This window comes from Rhinoraja longicauda, chromosome 40 (genome assembly GCF_053455715.1).
Source record: "Rhinoraja longicauda isolate Sanriku21f chromosome 40, sRhiLon1.1, whole genome shotgun sequence".
Lineage (NCBI taxonomy): Eukaryota > Metazoa > Chordata > Chondrichthyes > Rajiformes > Arhynchobatidae > Rhinoraja > Rhinoraja longicauda.
This window is the reverse complement of record NC_135992.1, coordinates 10934042-10953133: the sequence shown is the minus strand read 5'-3', so window position 1 is coordinate 10953133 and position 19092 is coordinate 10934042. Positions and strand designations below refer to the sequence as shown.

Below are 19092 nucleotides of genomic sequence, written 5' to 3'. Positions count from 1 at the left end.
AGATGCTTGTTTAAACTGAAGATGCACACAGCTGGAGTAACTCAGCGGGTCAGACAGCATCTCTGGAGAGATGGAATGGGTGACTTTTTGTGTCGCGATTGAAGCAGGGGCTTGACCTGAAACGTCATCTATTGCTTTTCTCCAGGGATGCTGTCTGACCCGCTGAGTTACTCCAGCTTTTTGTGTCAAAAATAGTTTGTGGGGATCTGTTTAGATGCACTTATGGGTGACGTTTCGGGTCGAGAGAGACCCTTCTTCATACCCTTCGTCTGAAGAAGTGTCTCGACTCAAAACATCCCGCCATTCCTTCTCTCCAGAGATGCTGACTGTCCCGCTGAGTTACTCCAGCTTTTTTGTGTCTATCTTCGGTTTAAACCAGCATCTGCAGTTCCTTCCTGCACTGTACTTTTCCCTGCTCTGTGGTGCTTAAGTTTTAGTTTGCATTTATTCATCGCTGGAAGCCTTGTTGTTTGTGCATCTTTTAAAAATAGTGAGGAAATTTCCACCAATGGGTCAATGGAACTCTGAAGGAGTGAGTGTTTGGGCAGCTGCGCATGCGCGACGGGTTGTCAAGCGGCGGCGGCGGTTGCCGGGGCGACCGGGCGATGTCTCCCGGCATGCGTCGGGAAAGAGAAGGCGGCGTTGGTCCAACAACATGGCGGGCAGTGTGCAGCTATTATGCTTGGCAACCAACAGTGGCGTGCCCCTGTACTGCAGGAACAAGGGAGAGAGCAGGCAGGTAACTCACTCACGCTTCATTGTGCATCTGTGCATTGTGCAAGGTCTTTCTGGCTAAAATCTGTCTTTTATATGACATTTGAATAAAGTTCTTGTGATCATTAAATATCACAGAAGTATTGCAAAACAAACCCAGTGCAATTCATCGTGTATGCAGGCATTATTATCCCGAAGGATGATGGTAATGGAAGTGTTTTTTCTTAATTAGGATGAATGATACCTGTTCATTTTTGGGACGTATCAATGTCAGAATCGATTTATCATTTAATTGGATTTTAAAAAAAGTGCTGTCTAAAAAAAGTGGGCCATTTTTATCCAATGTTGAAAGGATAGAAAGGCTGGTATTATTTACTCACCTCAAATTGCCTTGGGGAAGTGGTGGAGAGTTGCCTGAGGTACTGAATCAGTTCTAGTGAAGGCTTTCCCACACTGTGTAGGAGGGTACAGGATTTAGATCCAGTGATGAATGAGAGACCAGGCATACACTTCCAAATCACATTGGTTTGTGGCTTGGAGTGAAACAGACTGGTTGGTGGCAGTGATGCTGCCTCATTAGTCATGGTAGGTGAATTGGATCTGATGAAATGTTGTTGGAGTACCCACCCATGAGTCACTGTATTGCATCTTGTACATACTCCAGCGATGGTGGCGGTGTGGGTGTGCAAGGTGACGATTAAGCTGAACTGGTAAGTAAGTCTAGAACCACCCAGTCTCACTCTAAAGCTGCATGATAAGAACAGGAATATCCCATTCAAGTGGATCATGGATAATATTAATCTTAACTCAAACCTGATCAAAATAACAACTTTGAAATTTGTTGGCGGGCGTCTGAGGTCCCTGACAAGCTGTGAGCCAAGTGGCGGAAGAAGCGTATGCGCAGATTTAAGCGTAAAAGACGAAAGATGAGGCAGAGGTCCAGGTGAACTGCTGCTGATGATGCAGTGCTGATCAGACTATGTTGAATCTTCCTTGGCAAATGGACTCTGGACATCTCTGCTTATAATTGTCCATCTAAGATCAACAATTTATGTAGATGTTTTGGATACCGGTCATGAAAGATCCAGAACATTGGACTGTTGTACTGTACCATGATGTGTATTAGTTACAAAATAAAGTGTAAACTGGTGTTTGTTAAAAAAAAAATTAAACTTTGAAATCTTGCCCACCCTGCCCCTGAGAGCAGGATTTTTTTTTTGAAGGCGGCAAGTTTCCCTGCTTTTCGCTACTCTGTGCAAAGGAGTGTAATTTCTGACCGGCTGGTTTTTCCAAAGTCTTTGGTGTTGTCACACGATTGTCAGGCAATAACCTCCAGCAGGTGAGCTTGCGTCAATCTCTACTTGACATTCAGCAGCATTTAACTGAAATCCATCCCGGTATCGTCCTCGGGGGGTTATTGGACAAAATACTTTGGGTACAAGAAGATTTTGTTTTTTTTAGATTTAGAGATACAGCACGGAAACAGGCCCTTCGGCCCACCGGGTCCACGCCGCCCAGCGATCCCCGCACATTAACACTATCCCACATCCTAGGGACAATTTTTACATTTGCCCAGCCAATTAACCTACATACTTGTACGTCTTTGGAGTGTGGGAGGAAACCGAAGATCTCGGAGAAAACCCACGCAGGTCACGGGGAGAACGTACAAACTCCGTACAGACGGCGCCTGTAGTCAGGATCGAACCTGAGTCTCCGGCGCTGCATCCGCTGTAAGGCAGCAACTCTACCGCTGCGCCACCGTGCTGCCCTAGAGATGGACAGCATATGTGAAGAGAGGAACAATAATAACACTTATGGCAAATAACCCCTCCTTGGAACAGCCTGAAGGACCCCGACCCGAAACGTCATCCATTCCTTCTCTCCAGAGATGCTGCCTGTCCTGCTGAGTTACTCCAACGTTTTGTGTCTATCTTCGATTTAAACCAGCGTCTGCAGTTCTTTCCTACACCTCCTTGGAATAACTATGTTTCTGATGAATGGTCATTGACCTAGAGTGTTAACCTCTTTTGTTTTCTCCCTTCTTACAATGTTGCATGCCAAGCTGAATATTTCCAGCATTTCCTGTGTCTATTTCAGATTTCCAGTCTCTGCTGATTTTTTTGTTGTTGTTGGCTTTCTTACGTGCTGGGTATTCTGCAGCGATGACTCACCTCAGAATCTTCCTACCATCTGCAAGGCACGCGTTTGGAAGAGCATTGGGCTCCCCTGTCAGATCATTTTAAACACTGTGTGGATGCAGGGGGAACCGCTTCAGTGGACCATATGATTTTATTTCTCTCAGAAAGTTGCCCGTTTCATTTGCAGCTCCCATTCTCTGTGATTGGCTCTCTAAATGGCGTGCACATGTTTGGGAGTAACCAGGACGTTCTGCTGACTAGCACCTGCACTGACAACACCAGAGTCTGCTGGAGAGCCTTCCGGGACAGGTGAGGCGTGAAAAAATATCACTGAGTCTGACTCAGATTGGGATGCACTCAGAATTACATTTAAAATCACTTCCTCAAAAAACTTAGAAGGATTACTTTTGGAGAGAAGGAATGGGTGGCAGGTTTGGAGTTTGGGGTAGAGACCTTTCTTCAGACCGAAGGGGGGTCCCGACCCGAAACCTCACCCATTCCTTCTCTCCAAAAATAATCCTTCTAAGTTTTTTGAACTTAGAGTCCGCACCGACCAGCGTTCCCCACATATTAACACTACCTTACACACACACTAGGGCAAATGTTTTACATTTACCAAGCCAATTTACCTGCAAACCTGCACGCCTTTGGAGTGTGGGAGGAAACCGAAGGTCTCAGAGAAAACCCACGCAGGTCACGGGGAGAACGTACAAACTCCGTACAGACAGCACCCGTAGTCAGGATTGAACCCTGTAAGGCAGCAACTATACCGCTGCACCACCCAGGCATGTTGCCCAGACATGCTGTCTGACCCACTGAGTTACTCCAGCATTTTGTGTCTATCATGTGCATCTTGTCCAGGCAGTATAAGCCTGGACATCGAACACATTTCACCCATCGGTGAAGTTCCCTATTTTTACCCAAAACTCATTCCCCCATTTGCCCCCCTCTTTCTCCCCCCCCCACACCACACTGATGCTGATGTACCCTAGACCAACTGCAGTCACCCATTCCTTCTATCCAAAGATGCTGCATGTCCTGCTGAGTTACTCCAACATTTTGTGTCTGTCTAGGGTGTAAACCAGCGTCTGCAGTTCCTTCCTACACAGAGGATTATTTATGTTGTGGGAGGAAGGTGTATTTAAGGACATCTCAGTAAATCATATTGAGTGAGGATGCAAGCGAGTTGGCTGGCCAGAACTAGATTTTAGTTTTTGTCCCTGGACATTTCGTGTTCTTAGTTGTGCAATGAGGAGAAATTATTTCTGGTAACAACGCCTGGATTTAGAAATCCAGTGTTGCTCTCCTTGTCTAATTTTAGCTTTTAAGTACTACACCGAGAGGGTGATGAATATATGGAATGAGCTGCTGGAGGAGGTAGCAGAGGCAGGTACAATAACACCATTTAAAAGACACTTGGACAGGTACATGGATAGGAGAGGTTTAGAGGGAAACAGACCAAACACGGGGAGATGGAAATAGTGTAGATTTGGGGGGAGCTGCGTAAAGCAGAAGGGGGCGGAGTTGGGAAGATGTGGCCAGTGGTGGGATCCCGTTAGAGGTGGCGGAAATGTTGGAGGATAATATGTTGTATGCGACGGCTGATGGGGTGGAAGGTGAGGACAAGGAGGACTCTATCCTTGATACAAATAGGGGGAGGGGGAGCAAGAGCGGAGCTGCGGGATATTGAGGCGGCCCTGGTGAGAGCCTCATCCATAATGGAAGAGGGGAAGCCCTGTTTCCTAAAGAATGAAAACATCTCCGATGCCCTTGTATGGAACACCTCATCCTGGGCGCAGATGCGGCGTAGACAGAGGAATTGGGAGTAGGGGATAGAGTTTTTACAGGAAACAGGGTGGGGGTTGGGTTAGCATGGTCAAGCTGGGCTGAAGGGCCTGTTTCCATGCTGTACGACTCTACATTATTATACTTTAGAGATACGGCATGGAAACAGGCCCTTCAGCCCACTGGATCACGCCGACCATTGATCACCCGTTTACACTAGTTCTATGTTATCCCACTTTCTCATCCACCCCCTATACACAATTTACAGAGGCTAATTAACCTACAAATCCACATGTCTTTAGGATGCGGGAGGAAACTGAAGTACCCAGACGAAATCTATATGGTCATGGGGAGAACTTGCAAACTCCACACAGACAGCATCCGACGTCAGGATCGGACGCAGGTCTCGAGCACAGTGAGGTGGCAGTTCTACTAGCTGAGCTACAGTGCTGCCCTTTGGTCAAAACATATTATCAGCTACTGCTCTCTTAAAGAGTAGTGGAAATGCATGCAAAGCTCAAATGATTTTTAAAAACCCATCCCAATTACTGACCATTATTAGTTCAGTTTAGTTTAGAGTTACAGAGTGGACACAAACCCTTTGGTCCACCGAGTCCAGGCCGACTAATCGAAGGTATCACAAATGCTGGAGTAACTCAGCGGGCCAGGCAGCATCTCTGGAGAGAAGGAATGGGTGACGTTTCGGCTAGAGATATGTGGGATATAAAGATGTCTCGCCCCTTCCCTTGACATCAGTCTGAAGAAGGGTCTCGACCTGAAACGTCACCCATTCCTTCTCTCCTGAGATGCTGCCTGACCCGCTGAGTTACTCCAGCATTTTGGGATACCTTCGATTTGTACCAGCATCTGCAGTTATTTTCCTACACACCAGGCCGACTAATGATCATCTGTGTACTAATTTTATGTTAACCCAGTTTTGCATCCCATACACACTAGGGTCAATTTACAGAAGCCAATTAACCTAAAAATGTACACATCTTTGGAACATGGGAAGAAACCGGAGCACCCTTAGAAAACTCACGCAGTCACAGAGAGAGTGTACAAACTCCATACAGACAGCACCCACAGTCAGGATCATACCTGGGTCCCTGGTGCTGGAAGGCAGTAACTCTACCGCTGCGTCACTCTGCTGCCCTTATTAATTAATAAAGCAAAACTCTGCAGTTGTTGGAAATCTGGAGCATTGGCAAAAATGTTGTAATTATTGAACGGATCAAGAAGTATCTGTGGGGATGGTCTTCCATCACACCCGAGGAGAATTTAGAAACTCAGCATATTTTAAGTTCCTGAAAAATGGAAAGGGAGGAGAGAACAAAGGGAATGTGTGAATAGGTTAGCGACCAAGTGGTGGTGGTGCAGATTGAGAGGCAGCCTGCTAATTGTAGGCTGATCTGTCCGAAGGAGATTAAATAAAAAGAGAAGAATGAGGAGAGAGGGGAGAAAAAAAAGTGCTGAATCCGTTGGATACAAAATGCTGATGCTGGAAATCCAAAATAAAAGAGAATGCTGCCAATATTGAATAGATCAGGTGGCATCCGTGGAGAGAGAGGTAATGTTACTGTTTGAGATCTCTCATCAGATTTGGCCAGTCAAGACACAAACTGGAAAACTTATCTCCGACTTCCGAGCTGAGTCAGACATTGGTGTTGTTCCACAAATCTTTTGGGCTTTGTTTGAACGATGAATTGGAATGGAGAATTAAAGAAATGGTCTGGAGATTTTGGGTCATATGAGGAAAGATTGGAAAGGCTGGGCTTGTATTCATTCACTGGAGTTGAGAAGGATGAGAGGGGATCTTATAGAGACGTATAAAATTATGAAAGGACTGGACAAGCTAGATGCAGGAAAAAATGTTCCCAATGTTGGGGGAGTCCAGAACCAGGGGCCACAGTCTAAGAATAAAAGGGAGGCCATTTAAAACTGAGGTGAGAAAAACCTTTTTCACCCAGAGAGTTGTGAATTTGTGGAATTCTCTGCCACAGAAGGCAGTGGAGGCCAATTCACTGGATGAATTTAAAAGAGAGTTAGATGGAGCTCTAGGGGCTAGCGGAATCAAGGGGTAGGGGGAGAAGGCAGGCACGGGTTACTGATTGTGGATGATCAGCCATGATCACAATGAATGGCAGTGCTGGCTCGGAGGTCCAAATGGCCTCCCCCTGCACCTATTTTCAATTTTTCTATGGAACTGAACTGTTATTCATTATGGGGATGGTAAATGCCACAACTTCATAAGTGCTAGGATTGAGCCCATCGAGTCTACTCCGCCATTCAATCATGGTTGATCTATCTTTCCCTCTGAGCCCCATTCTCCTGCCTTCTCCCCATTCACCTGCCTTTTCCCCATAACCCCCCGACACCCGCACTAATGAGGAATCTGTCAATCTCGCCGTGGAAATATCTGTTAACTTGGCCTCCAAAGTCGTCTGTGGCAATGAATTCCACAGATTCACCACCCTCTGTCTAAAGATTGGACGAATCCCCTTTGCTCCTGATTTGAAAGACATGGCTTCATGACCTTCTCCGGGGACGTGAGCATAAAATAATCAAGGCTGCCTGTGAGGTACCGAAGGAGTTCTGCACTTTTGGAGGTGTCGACCGTGGCTTGCCTGTTCAGGCAGGTGGATGGATGTGGCTGTACATATATGGAACTGCAGATGCTGGTTTTACACCAAAGGACACACAGTGCTGGAGTAACTCAGCAGGTCAGGCAGCATCTCTGGAGAACATGGACGGGCAACGTTCTCGGGACGTCACCTATCCATGTCCTCCAGAGATACTGCCCGGCCCACTGAGTCACTCCAGCACTGTGTGTCCTTTTGGATGAACATGGTTCCATGGCATGTTTTGAAAGAGAGCGGCTGAGTTCCCACTGGTATCCTGTCCTACATTTACCTCCTAAATGAAGGCATTTGCAGTGGGAAGGTCGAGTAAAAATCCTCGTTTACCGCAGGGCAACCAGAGATCCACACTCATCTGATTTAAGGAGAGAAGGAATAGCATTTCAGTAATCCCTTTTCATGGCCGTTCATGGGGGTTCCAAAGTGTTTCACGGTCAACAAAGCCCTTTTAAGGGTGGCTACTGTTGCTATGTGGGATATTTGGAAACCTCTGCATAGAGCAACCCTCACACGCTGTATCATGTCCATAACTATTACCCAGGCCACCAGGGGTAACTCCCCGGCTATTTGGAATATTGCAATGGGCACAGTTGACTGGGAAAACACAAATACAAGATAGACACAAAATGCTGGAGTAACTCAGCGGGTCAGGCAGCATCTCTGGAGAGAAGGAATGGGTGACGTTTCGGGTCGAGACCCTTCTTCAGACTGAGAGACAGGGGAGAGGGAAGCTAGAGATATGTGCGATATAAAGATGTCCCGCCCCTTCCCCTGACATCAGTCTGAAGAAGGGTCTCGACCCGAAACGTCACCCATTCCTTCTCTCCGGAGATGCTGCCTGACCCGCTGAGTTACTCCAGTATTTTGTGTCTACCTTCGATTTAAACCAGCATCTGCAGTTTTTTTTCCAACACAAAGCACGAATACAAATACACGTATTTGGGCGTTGCATCCAAAATTCAACACGTTATCGTCCAGCCCTGAGAGTATGACCCTCGGTTTATATCTTTGTGTGTCTGGAGTGGGACTTCAATCCACGATGTTTTGACCAGGGCCAAGGGACGTAGTTGTATTTGTTCCGTTTGTACATCTATGGGGGGAGAGAGTTCCTAATTGCTGCCTTCACCCATGGCTAGGCAGTGACTCTGCTGCAGTGCCCGATTCTCACATGAACTTAGCTTTGCACACTCCCACAAATAACCCCGCAGGTGTTCACATGAAGGTCTGGGGAGTGTCTGGATGAAAGGCGGTTCAGCACCTCGGGGAAAGAGACCTAATAATTCTGTTGAAGAAATGCATTTTATTTCCACTCGGTCCTTGGAGTCAATGTCCTGCGTTCCAGAAACAACACGAGTAGCCCCTCAGTGTAGAAGGGCTTGTGCTTGAACAATGTACCTGGGAAAGTTTGGTCCATACTGTGCTAACAGCTTGTTTCCATGGTTATGCAGCATCACACTCATCGTCATGAGCTCTGAGGAAGATGCCAGTGACCTTTACCTCAGCCGCCTGTTGGACAACGTGTTCAGTGCCATGGTGAGTTTGCAAAGTCAGATTAGCAGGGTTTTTATTAGCCACACAGTCAGGCTGTTACAATCACAAGGCAGGCAAGAAGAAATCCTCTGGCCATAGTCTTCCGGAAGGTGCCAGTCTGATGGATGACAGCATTGTCATCATTTCCAAAGGTGTTGTAAATAAGGGGGTTGCTGCCCTTGTGGGTCCAGGTAGTCCAATATTGGAGCTTATTTGATGAAATTCGCTCTTATTTTCTCCATATATCTTTATTTTAGTTTAGTTTACCTCAGCCGCCTGTTCGACAGCAATGTTCAGTGCCATGGTGAGTTTGCAAAGTCAGATTAGCAGGGTTTTATTCAGCACGGAAGCAGACCCTTCCGTGCTAAAGATTAGCGTGGAAACAGGCCCTTTCGGCCCACCGGGTCCGTGCCGACCAGCGATCCCCACACATTAACATTATCCTACACCCACAAGGGACAATTAAAAAAAATAAAAATTTACCAAGCCAATTAACCTACATACCTGTACTTCTTTGGAGTGCGGGAGGAAACCGACGATCTCGGAGAAAACCCACGCAGATTCACAGGGAGAACGTACAAACTCCGTACAGACAGCACCCGTTGTCGGGATCGAACCCGGGTCTCCGGCGCTGCATTCGCCGTAAGGCAGCGACTCCACTGCTGCGCCACCGTGCCGCCCTAATCTATCCATCACCTTCCGCCCCCACCCCTCCCACCAACACTCCCACAAATTTCCACTCACCCACTAACTGCGGGCAATTCTTGTGGTCAAATACCACAGGAGTCACGGAGCGAAACAGCACAGAAACACGTTGCCGAACCAATCTAGTCCCACCATCGAAGGGATCTACAAGAGTCGCTGTCTCAAAAAGGCAGCCAGCATCATCAGAGACCCACACCACCCTGGCCAAACTCTCATTTCACTCCTGCCATCGAGAAGAAGGTACAGGAGCCTGAAAACTGTAACGTCCAGGTTCAGGAACAGCTTCTTCCCTGCAACCATCAGGCTATTAAACACTACAACCTCCAAATAAGCTCCAAACTATAGAGGCATGGGGACATTATTATTGCACTATTATTGTCTGTTTATTTGTCTGTTTTAAATATATTTACTGAACATTAGGCTGTTTATTATGGATATCACAGAATATTATGTTGACATATCTTTTGTGCTACTGCAAGTAAGAATTTCATTGTTCCATTTCAGAACGAGAGGGGATCTTATCGAAACGTATAAGATTATTAGGGGGTTGGACACGTTAGAGGCAGGAAACATGTTCCCAATGTTGGGGGAGTCCAGAACAAGGGGCCACAGTTTAAGAATAAGGGGTAGGCCATTTAGAACTGAGATGAGAAAAAACTTTTTCAGTGATAGAGTTGTGAATCTGTGGAATTCTCTGCCTCAGAAGGCAGTGGAGGCCAATTCTCTGAAAGCATTCAAGAGAGAGTTAGATAGAGCTCTTAAGGATAGCGGAGTCAGGGGGTATGGGGAGAAGGCAGGAACGGGGTACTGATTGAGAATGATCAGCCATGATCACATTGAATGGCGGTGCTGGCTCTATTGACAATGAAAGACTCTTGATTCTTGTCTCTTCTTGCACCTGGTCACGTCCCTCCAAACTTTGGGGGGAGGAAGGGGGTTGAGGGGGATGGAGAGGGGGAAGGGGAAGTGGGAAGGGAAGGGGGGTGGGGGAGGAGAGGGTGCTGCACCAATGCAGGAGAGGTTCGTGCCCAACGGGTCCACTTGGTCTAGTTTTTTTTAAAGGTAAATACATGAGGCAATAGAGAAGGGTTTATAGGAAATTAATTTGGATTTGTAAACGGGAGACACAAAAATAGTGGATACTTTGGTTGGCCCCTCAATCCATGGGTTGGGAAATATGTCAAGTCCTGGAGAGTGCCTGGGGTAATACCTGACTTTAATTATGTGGTGTGATTGTAGAAGACAGCATTATTTCTAGAACAGAGAGTGCCGATGGGAATGGCAGCGGGGGTTTAGGGTCAGGCTGTTTCCTAATGGGAAGGGATATTTTCACTATTTTGCTTGAAATCTGATTGTTGTGAATTTTAGTTTAGTTTAGAGATACAAAACGCAAACAGGCCCTTCGGCCCACCGGGTTCGCACCGACCAGCGATCCCCGTACATTTAACACCATCCCACACACACACAAGGGACAATTTACACTTACACCGAGTATACCAACCCAAGCCAATTAACCGACAAACCTACACGTCTTTCGAGTGTGGGAGGAAACCGAAAATCTCGGAGAAAACCCACGCGGTCACGGGGTAGAACGTGCAAACTCTGAACGGATAGCACCCGTAGTCGGGATCGAACCCGGGTCTCCGGCGCTGCTAGTGCTATGAGGCAACAACTCTACCGCTGCGCCACCGTGCCCCCCAAATGGAGGCACAAATGGTGGTGTATTTGAATGGTTTTCTCTATCTATTGTACATAGGATATAGGACATTATAGCACAAGAACAGGCCCTTCGGCCAACAATGTCTGTGCCAAACATGATGCCAGGACCACCCCTTACCTACCTGCACGTAATTCCTATCCCTCCACTCTCTGCATATCCATATTTAGACTTTAGAGATACAGCACGGAAACAGGCTCCGCGCTGACCTGCGATCGTCCCTACACGAGCGCTACCCTACACACCAGGGACAATTTACAATTTTTACCGGAGCCAATTAACCTACAAACTTGCACGTCTTTGGAGTGTGGGGGGAAACCCACGTGGTCGCTGGGAGAACGTACAAACTCCGCACAGACAGCAACTGTGGTCAGGATCGAACTCGAGTCTCTGGCGCGGTAATGCAGCAACTGTACCGCTGCACCACTGTGCCCCACAGATGCCGTTCCAAAAATCTCTTAAATAGACAATAGGTGCAGGAGGAGGCCATTCGGCCCTTCGAACCAGCACCGCCATTCAATGTGATCATGGCTGATCATCCTCAATCAGTACCCCATGCCGGCCTTCTCCCCATACCCCCTGACTCCGCTATCCTTAAGAGCTCTATCTAGCTCTCTCTTGAATGCATTCAGAGAATTGGCCTCCACTGCCTTCTGAGGCAGAGAATTCCACAGATTCACAACTCTGACTGAAAAAGTTTTTCTTCATCTCCGTACTAAATGGCCTACCCCTTATTCTTAAAATGCCACTACTCTCTCTGCCTCGACCACCAACCCTGGCAGGTTCTTCCAGGCACTCATTCCCCTTTAAACCTTGCCTTTAAACTCTACCTTAAAGGTATTTTATTTTTTCTATCCTGGGATAAAGGTTCTGACAGTCTACCCCACTCTGTGCATCTCATGCTTGAGTTTGACCTGATTGTATCCATGCATGGGTATATCTGATCGATTTGGATAGCTTTTCACTGTACCACACTGAACTTTTTTGTCTCGTTTATTAAATTGTTTACAGTGTACTATGTTTCCATATTCTGTTGTGCTGCTGCAAGTAAGAATTTTTAAGATTTAGATTTTAGATTTAGAGATACAGCGGGGAAACAGGCCCTTCGGCCCACCGGGTCCGCGCCGCCCAGCGATCCCCGCACACTAACACTATCCTACACCCACTAGGGACAATTTTTACATTTGCCCAGCCAATTAACCTACAAACCTGCACATCTTTGGAGTGTGGGAGGAACCGAAGGTCTTGGAGAAAACCCACGCAGGTCACGGGGAGAACGTACAAACTCCGTACAGACGGCGCCCGTAGTCAGGATCAAACCTGAGTCTCCGGCGCTGTATTCGCTGTAAGGCAGCAACTCTACCGCTGCGCCACCGTGCCGCATATCTGGAACATATGACAATGAAACACTTTTGCCTCTCTTGACATGTGATAATAATAAAGCTAAGTCTAAACTAAACCTAAGTCTTTAAAGGCCAGCTGATGGAAATTCATTTTAAGGTTAGTTAAGCGCCTGATCCTGAAGGGGAAGGATGAATCTCTGGACTTTTTTTTTTTTTTTTTTTTATATCAAAAAATACTTTATTCAAGTAATAAATATCATTTACAAAACATCTTTTTTAAACAAACCCATCCGACATTTCCGGAGGTTACATATTCAATACAGGCATTTACTTAGACATTTACATACATTTACATACATATCCCTTATTTGGAGGGGCGTCTCTCTCCACCACACCCTGCCACCCCCCCCCCCCCCATGTCCAGCAGCGGAAGGACCCTAGACTGTGGTCCTCCCCCACAGGGCCTTGGCGTTGGCTGCACCGAGCTTCAGAGCGTCCCTCAGCACGTACTCCTGCAGTCTGCAGTGGGCCAGTCGGCAACATTCCTTGACGGACAGCTCGCTCCGCTGGGAGGTCAACAAGGATCGGGCAGACCAAAGAGCGTCTTTCACCGAGTTGATGACCTTCCAGCAGCACTCGATGTCAGTCTCGGAATGCGTCCCTGGGAACAGTCCGTAGAGCACAGAGTCCTCTGTGACGGAGCTGCTCGGAATGAATCGTGACAGGGACCCCTGCAGACCTCTCCAGACTCTCCTGGCAAATCCACACTCTTTGAAGAGGTGGGCCACCGTTTCCTCTCCGTAGCAGCCGTCCCGAGGGCAGCGTGTGCTGGTAGTGAGGTTCCGGCGGTGCAGGAAGGATCTGACTGGGAGGGCTCCCCTCACCGCCAGCCAAGCCAGGTCTTGGTGCTTGTTGGTGAGTACTGGCGATGAGGCATTTTGCCAGACAAGCTGGGCTGTCTGTTCTGGGAACCACGCCACAGGATCCATGGAGTCATTCCCCTGCAGTGCCTGCAGGACGTTCCGTGCTGACCACTGCCCGATGGACTTGTGGTCAAAGGTGTTGGTCCGGAAGAACCTGTCCACAAACGACAGATGGTTCGGCAATGTCCAGCTGACTGGCACATTGCGTGGCATCTGCGCCAGGCCCATCCTTCGCAACACCGGGGACAGGTAGAACCTCAGCAGGTAGTGGCATTTGGTGCCCACGTGCCTTGGCTCTATGCTCCGCCTGATGCAGCCACACACGAAAGTGGCCATCAGAATGAGGGCGACGTTGGGCACGTCTTTACCCCCGTTGTCTGCCGACTTGTGCATTGTGGCTCGTCGCACCCGGTCCATCGCCGACCCCCAGATGAAACGGAAGATGGCCCGGGTGATCCCCGTGGCGTAGGAAGGAGGGACGGGCCACACTTGCGCCAAGTAGAGCAGCCCCGAGAGCACCTCACACCTGATGACCAGGTTTTTCCCCGTGATGGAGAGGGAGCGCTGCTTCCACAGCTCCAGCTTCTTCCCCACCCTGGCTATCCATTCCAACCAATTTTTGTCACACGCCTCAGCCTTCCCGAACCAGATCCCCAGCACCTTCAGGAAGTCAGGCTTGATGGTGAAGGGGATGGAAGATCGGTCAGGCCAGTTGCCAAAGAGCATGGCCTCGCTCTTCCTGCGGTTTACCCTGGCCCCCGTGGCCAACTCAAACTGGTCGCAGACGCTGATCAGTCTGCGGACCGACCCTGGATCCGAGCAGAAGACGGTGACATCGTCCATGTACAGGGAGGCCTTGACCTGAGTGCCCCCACTGCCTGGCAATGTCACTCCTCTTACGCTCGCATCCTTCCTGATGGATTCGGCAAAGGGTTCAATGCAACAGACGAACAAGACAGGGGAAAGAGGGCAACCCTGCCTGACTCCAGACCTGACGGGGAAGCTGTCTGATTCCCACCCATTAATTTGGACTGCACTACAGATATCGGAGTAGAGTAGTTGTATCCACTTCCTGATTCCCTCCCCAAAGCCCATTTTGGAGAGCACGTCCCTCATGTACGTGTGCGATATCCTGTCGAAGGCCTTCTGGTCTAAGCTGACCAGGCAGGCATCCACCCGTCTGTCCTGCACGTAGGCAATGGTATCTCTCAGCAGCTGTTCTTGTCAAAATTGTCGAGTGTCCGGTTTGGTTGCATTCTGCGAAGCCCTTTGTGCATTGAACACCATTGTGTCACCTCATTTCTCGGCTAAACAAGGAACTGAAAATGCCGATTTACAAAAAACAAGGCACAAAAAGAGACACAAAGTGCTGGGTGTCTTCCTCATTTTCTTAGTCAGGTTAAATTTAGAAGTATGTAGGAAGGAACTGCAGATGCTGGTTTACACCAAAGATAGACACAAAATGCTGGAGTAACTCAGGGGGACAGGCTGCATCTCTGCATAAAAGGAATGGATGATGTTTCAGGTCGAGACCCTTCTTCAGACTTCATGGTTGACCCGAAACGTCAACCATTCCTTCTCTCCAGAGATGCTGCCTGTCCTGCTGAGTTCCTCCAGCATTTTGTGTCTATCAAGAAGTTTTATTGTTGTGTCACAAGGTCATAAGTGATAGGTGATAGGAGCGGAATAGGCTATTCGGCCCATCAAGTCGACTCTGCCATTTAATCATGGTTCATCTATCGCTTCCTCCTAACCCCATTCTCCTGCCTTCTCGCCATAACCCCTGACACCCGTACGGATCAAGAATCTATCTTTCTCTGCCTTAAAAACATCCATTGACTAGGTCTCCACAGCCTTCTGAGGCATTTTGGATATATGACTGGATAGATTGGCTATTTATTATGGATGGTGGTTTCATTCCACAGTTTATTCCAAATTGTTGAGCTACACAAAACTCTCAGCGCCCGCCCTCAGATGTTTCCAGGAGACTAAGTGGTGCGGTGGGAGGTTTGTTAAATTGCTCTGGCAGAAGATTAATTTTCAGGATTGTGTAGGAAGTATCTGAGATGTTGGACTAAATTGGGAAGGTCTTTCAAATCCATTCTCCAGCAGTTACTGTCCTTTTTGTAGACCAGCATCTGTACTTCCTTGGAACATGGACAGGTGACGTTTCGGGTCAGGACCCATCTTTAGTTCCCTGCATGTACATCTCATATGTATAGCATGTCCAAAAATATGTATTTTAGCCAAAGAGGTCTGGCATTACACAGCAGAATAATGAATCATGAATCAGAGGTTGAAAGAAAAGCAGGAGGCCCACAGCAGCCTGGGGCTTGCCTGGAATGTGCACTGCTCATTACATCTAGAGCGTGGACTGGACTGGACAAATTCGAGCAATCAAGACTTCTGTTTGGTAAAGTTTTCCAGAGTAGAAGAATTTCTACTGCACGGTGGAAGAGCGGGAGAGTTGCTGCCTAACCGTGCTCCCAGCGCCATTGACCCAGGTTCGATCCCCACCACTAGGAGTTTGTACGTTCGCCCCGTGACCTGACTGGGCTTTCTCAAGAGATCTTCGGTTTCCTCCCACACTCCAAAGACCTGCAGGTTTGTTGCTTTATTAGCTTGGTATAAATGTAATACGTGGGTAGAACAGGGTTGGAGGGATATGGACCAAATGCAGGCAGGTGGGACTGGTGTAGCTGGGACATGTTGGCTGGTGTAGGCAAGTTGGGCCTGTATCCCCACTGTATCACTCTATCACTATGAATGTCCATTCTCCATTGAATTCATTGGGTCAAGGTTTTCTTTAGTTCAACTCCACGAATTAATCCTGTCCACTGGACTGACTCTCGTTGTGGCATTGATGGCAGTTTTGCACAGTGCGGCTTCAATTGCATGCTGAATCCTTGGTAGACCAGCAAAGGGTGTTGTCCGCTGGTATTGGTTTGCTCTGAACCTGTGTTCCTGATCTTTGAAGGTTCTGGTGATTGGCTTGGAAGACCTGGTGAACCTGAAGAACGTGGAGCGGTTGAAACGGGAACTGCGGGTAAGCGACTGATTGCCGATTGAAGATAAGAGGGTTGTGTGGTTGTCTCTCTGCCTGGATTGAGCATCTGAACCCCAAAAAGAGTATAAACTGAAACTTCGGTGTTGTGCTATCAACTGATATAGAAACATAGAAAATAGGTGCAGGAGTAGGCCATTCGGCCCTTCGAGCCTGCACCACCATTCAATATGATCATGGCTGATCATCCAACTCAGTATCCCGTACCTGCCTTCTCTCCATACCCCCTGATCCCTTTAGCCACAAGGGCCACATCTAACTCCCTCTTAAATATAGCCAATGAACTGGCCTCAACTACCTTCTGTGGCAGAGAATTCCACAGATTCACCACTCTCTGTGTGAAAAAAACGTTCTCATCTCGGTCCTAAAAGACTTCCCCCTTATCCTTAAACTGTGACCCCTTGTTCTGGACTTCCCCAACATCGGGAACAATCTTCCCGCATCTAGCCTGTCCAACCCCTTAAGAATTTTGTAACTTTCTATAAGATCCCCCCCTCAATCTTCTAAATTCCAGCGCGTACAAGCCGAGTCTATCCAGTCTTTCTTCATATGAAAGTCCTGCCATCCCAGGAATCAATCTGGTGAACCTTCTCTGTACTCCCTCTATGGCAAGAATGTCTTTCCTCAGATTAGGAGACCAAAACTGTACGCAATACTCCAGGTGTGGTCTCACCAATGCCCTGTACAACTGCAGCAGAACCTCCCTGCTCCTATACTCAAATCCCCTCGCTATGAATGCCAACATACCATTCGCAAACACTATGTTCAACACAAGGCTCTGTGTGCTGTCTCGAAGGACATAAAGGGTTCCTTGGCTTCTCTCCTGAATCTGAGCCCTGCAACTCTCCTAGGCATATCTATACACTAAAGCTCTCGTTTGTTTGTTTGTTTGTTCCTGAACTACAGCCAAAACAGTACACAATAGCACGACAATTTTAGGCCCACCTTACTCACCGTCGTCCCTTTGGTGCTAATGGAAGAAGTTTCATTGAAATCGGTGTTATATTTTAAAAGTTATTCACATTTTAAAGTTTAAATCTATGTCCAAGGGAGGGAGGGGGAGGGAGGGAGGGGGAGGATAGGGGGGTTGAGGGGGATGGAGTGGGGATAGGGGAACAGGGGGAGGGGGTGGAGGGAGGGGGAGGAGGGGGTGTTGCACCAATGCAGGAGAGGTTTGGGCACAACGGGTCCACTTGGTCTAGTTTGCCACTATTTCTCCTTAAACTGTCAGTGGCAGAACATTAACTTATCACATTATTCTTTGTGGAACCTTGTGCTGGGTTCAAACTGTGATGCCATCTTTTTAGCTTCTGGAATGCGTCCTGTTGGGAGAGTCCATATGTCACAGAGCCATGCAGCCGGAAAACAGGCCCTTCGGCCCAACTTGCCCATGCCGACCAAGATGCCAGTCCCACCTGCCCACGTTAGGCCCATATCCCTCAACCTTGCCTATCCATGCACCGGACCAAATGTCTTTTAAATGTTTTGAGAATTGCCAACAAAGTGAACAGTGGCAAAATTCTCCAGTCTTGGACCACAATATCTAGGACTGGCAGGGTAGGAACTAAGATTTAAATTCACAAAATGCTGGAGTAACTCAGCAGGTCAGGCAGCATCTCGGGAGAGAAGGAATGGGTGACGTTTCGGGTCGAGACCCTTCTTCAGACCCTTCGTCACCCATTCCTTCTCTCCCGAGATGCTGCCTGACATGCTGAGTTACTCCAGCATTTTGTGAATAAAAATCTTCGATTTGTACCAGCATCTGCAGTTATCTTAAACTAAGATTTAAAGCTAGACGTCTCGGAATTGCATTATAAAAACGACCGTGTGTAGAGGAAGTGATTGGAGTCACACAGCATAGAAACAGGCCGTGAAATGTCCGTGCCAATCATCAGGTACCTACCTATGTTAATCCCTTCTGTGTGCACTTGGTCTATAACCTGCTCTGCGAGATGCTGCCTGTCCCGCTGAGTTACTCCAGCTTTTTGTGTCTATCTGCCTTTGTGATTCTTGTTCAGATGCTTCTTGCATATTGTGAGAGGACCTGTCTCCACCACCTACTCGAGCAGTGCGCTGCACATTGCAGTCACCATCTGGGTGAAAAAAGGTCTTGCTCGGATCCCTGAAGTTTGGGACTCACTGTGTCCCCCACCCCTCTCTCTCTACCAACGTTCACCCTTCTACTCCCATCAGTTAGAAGAAAGCTCTGGCCCAAAACCTTTGTCTATCCATTTCCCACCACAGATGCTGCCTGACCTCCTGAGTTCCTCCAGTAGTTTGTTCTTTGCTCAACATTCCAGCATCTATAAATCTCTTGAGTCTCTACTCCAGTGAATGTCTTTGAGAAGACAGGAGAGAGGGATTTCGTTGGAACAGACTCAAAAAGAGTCTCCCATTTCTACTTTCGTATTAAAGATTTGGCAGTCCAAACAGATTATTAATATATTCACAAAATGCTGGAGTAACTCAGCAGATCAGGCAGCATCTCGGGAGAGAAGGAATGGGTGACGTTTCGGGTCGAGACCCTTATTCAC

The 19092-nt window shown here is 47.8% G+C and overlaps 1 protein-coding gene across 2 annotated transcripts in view; it reads left to right on the top strand.

The window, feature by feature from the left end:
- The first annotated feature begins 646 nt into the window (after positions 1–646).
- fuz (fuzzy planar cell polarity protein) overlaps positions 647–19092 on the top strand; it is a 38101-nt gene continuing 19655 nt past the window's right edge. For both annotated transcript variants that reach the window (XM_078430363.1, XM_078430362.1), the window contains exons 1-4: positions 647–739; positions 3040–3161; positions 8725–8809; positions 16472–16540. In XM_078430363.1, coding sequence (XP_078286489.1) covers positions 656–739; positions 3040–3161; positions 8725–8809; positions 16472–16540 — 360 coding nt within the window. In that variant the 5' untranslated portion in view covers positions 647–655. The remainder of the gene's footprint in view (positions 740–3039; positions 3162–8724; positions 8810–16471; positions 16541–19092) is intronic.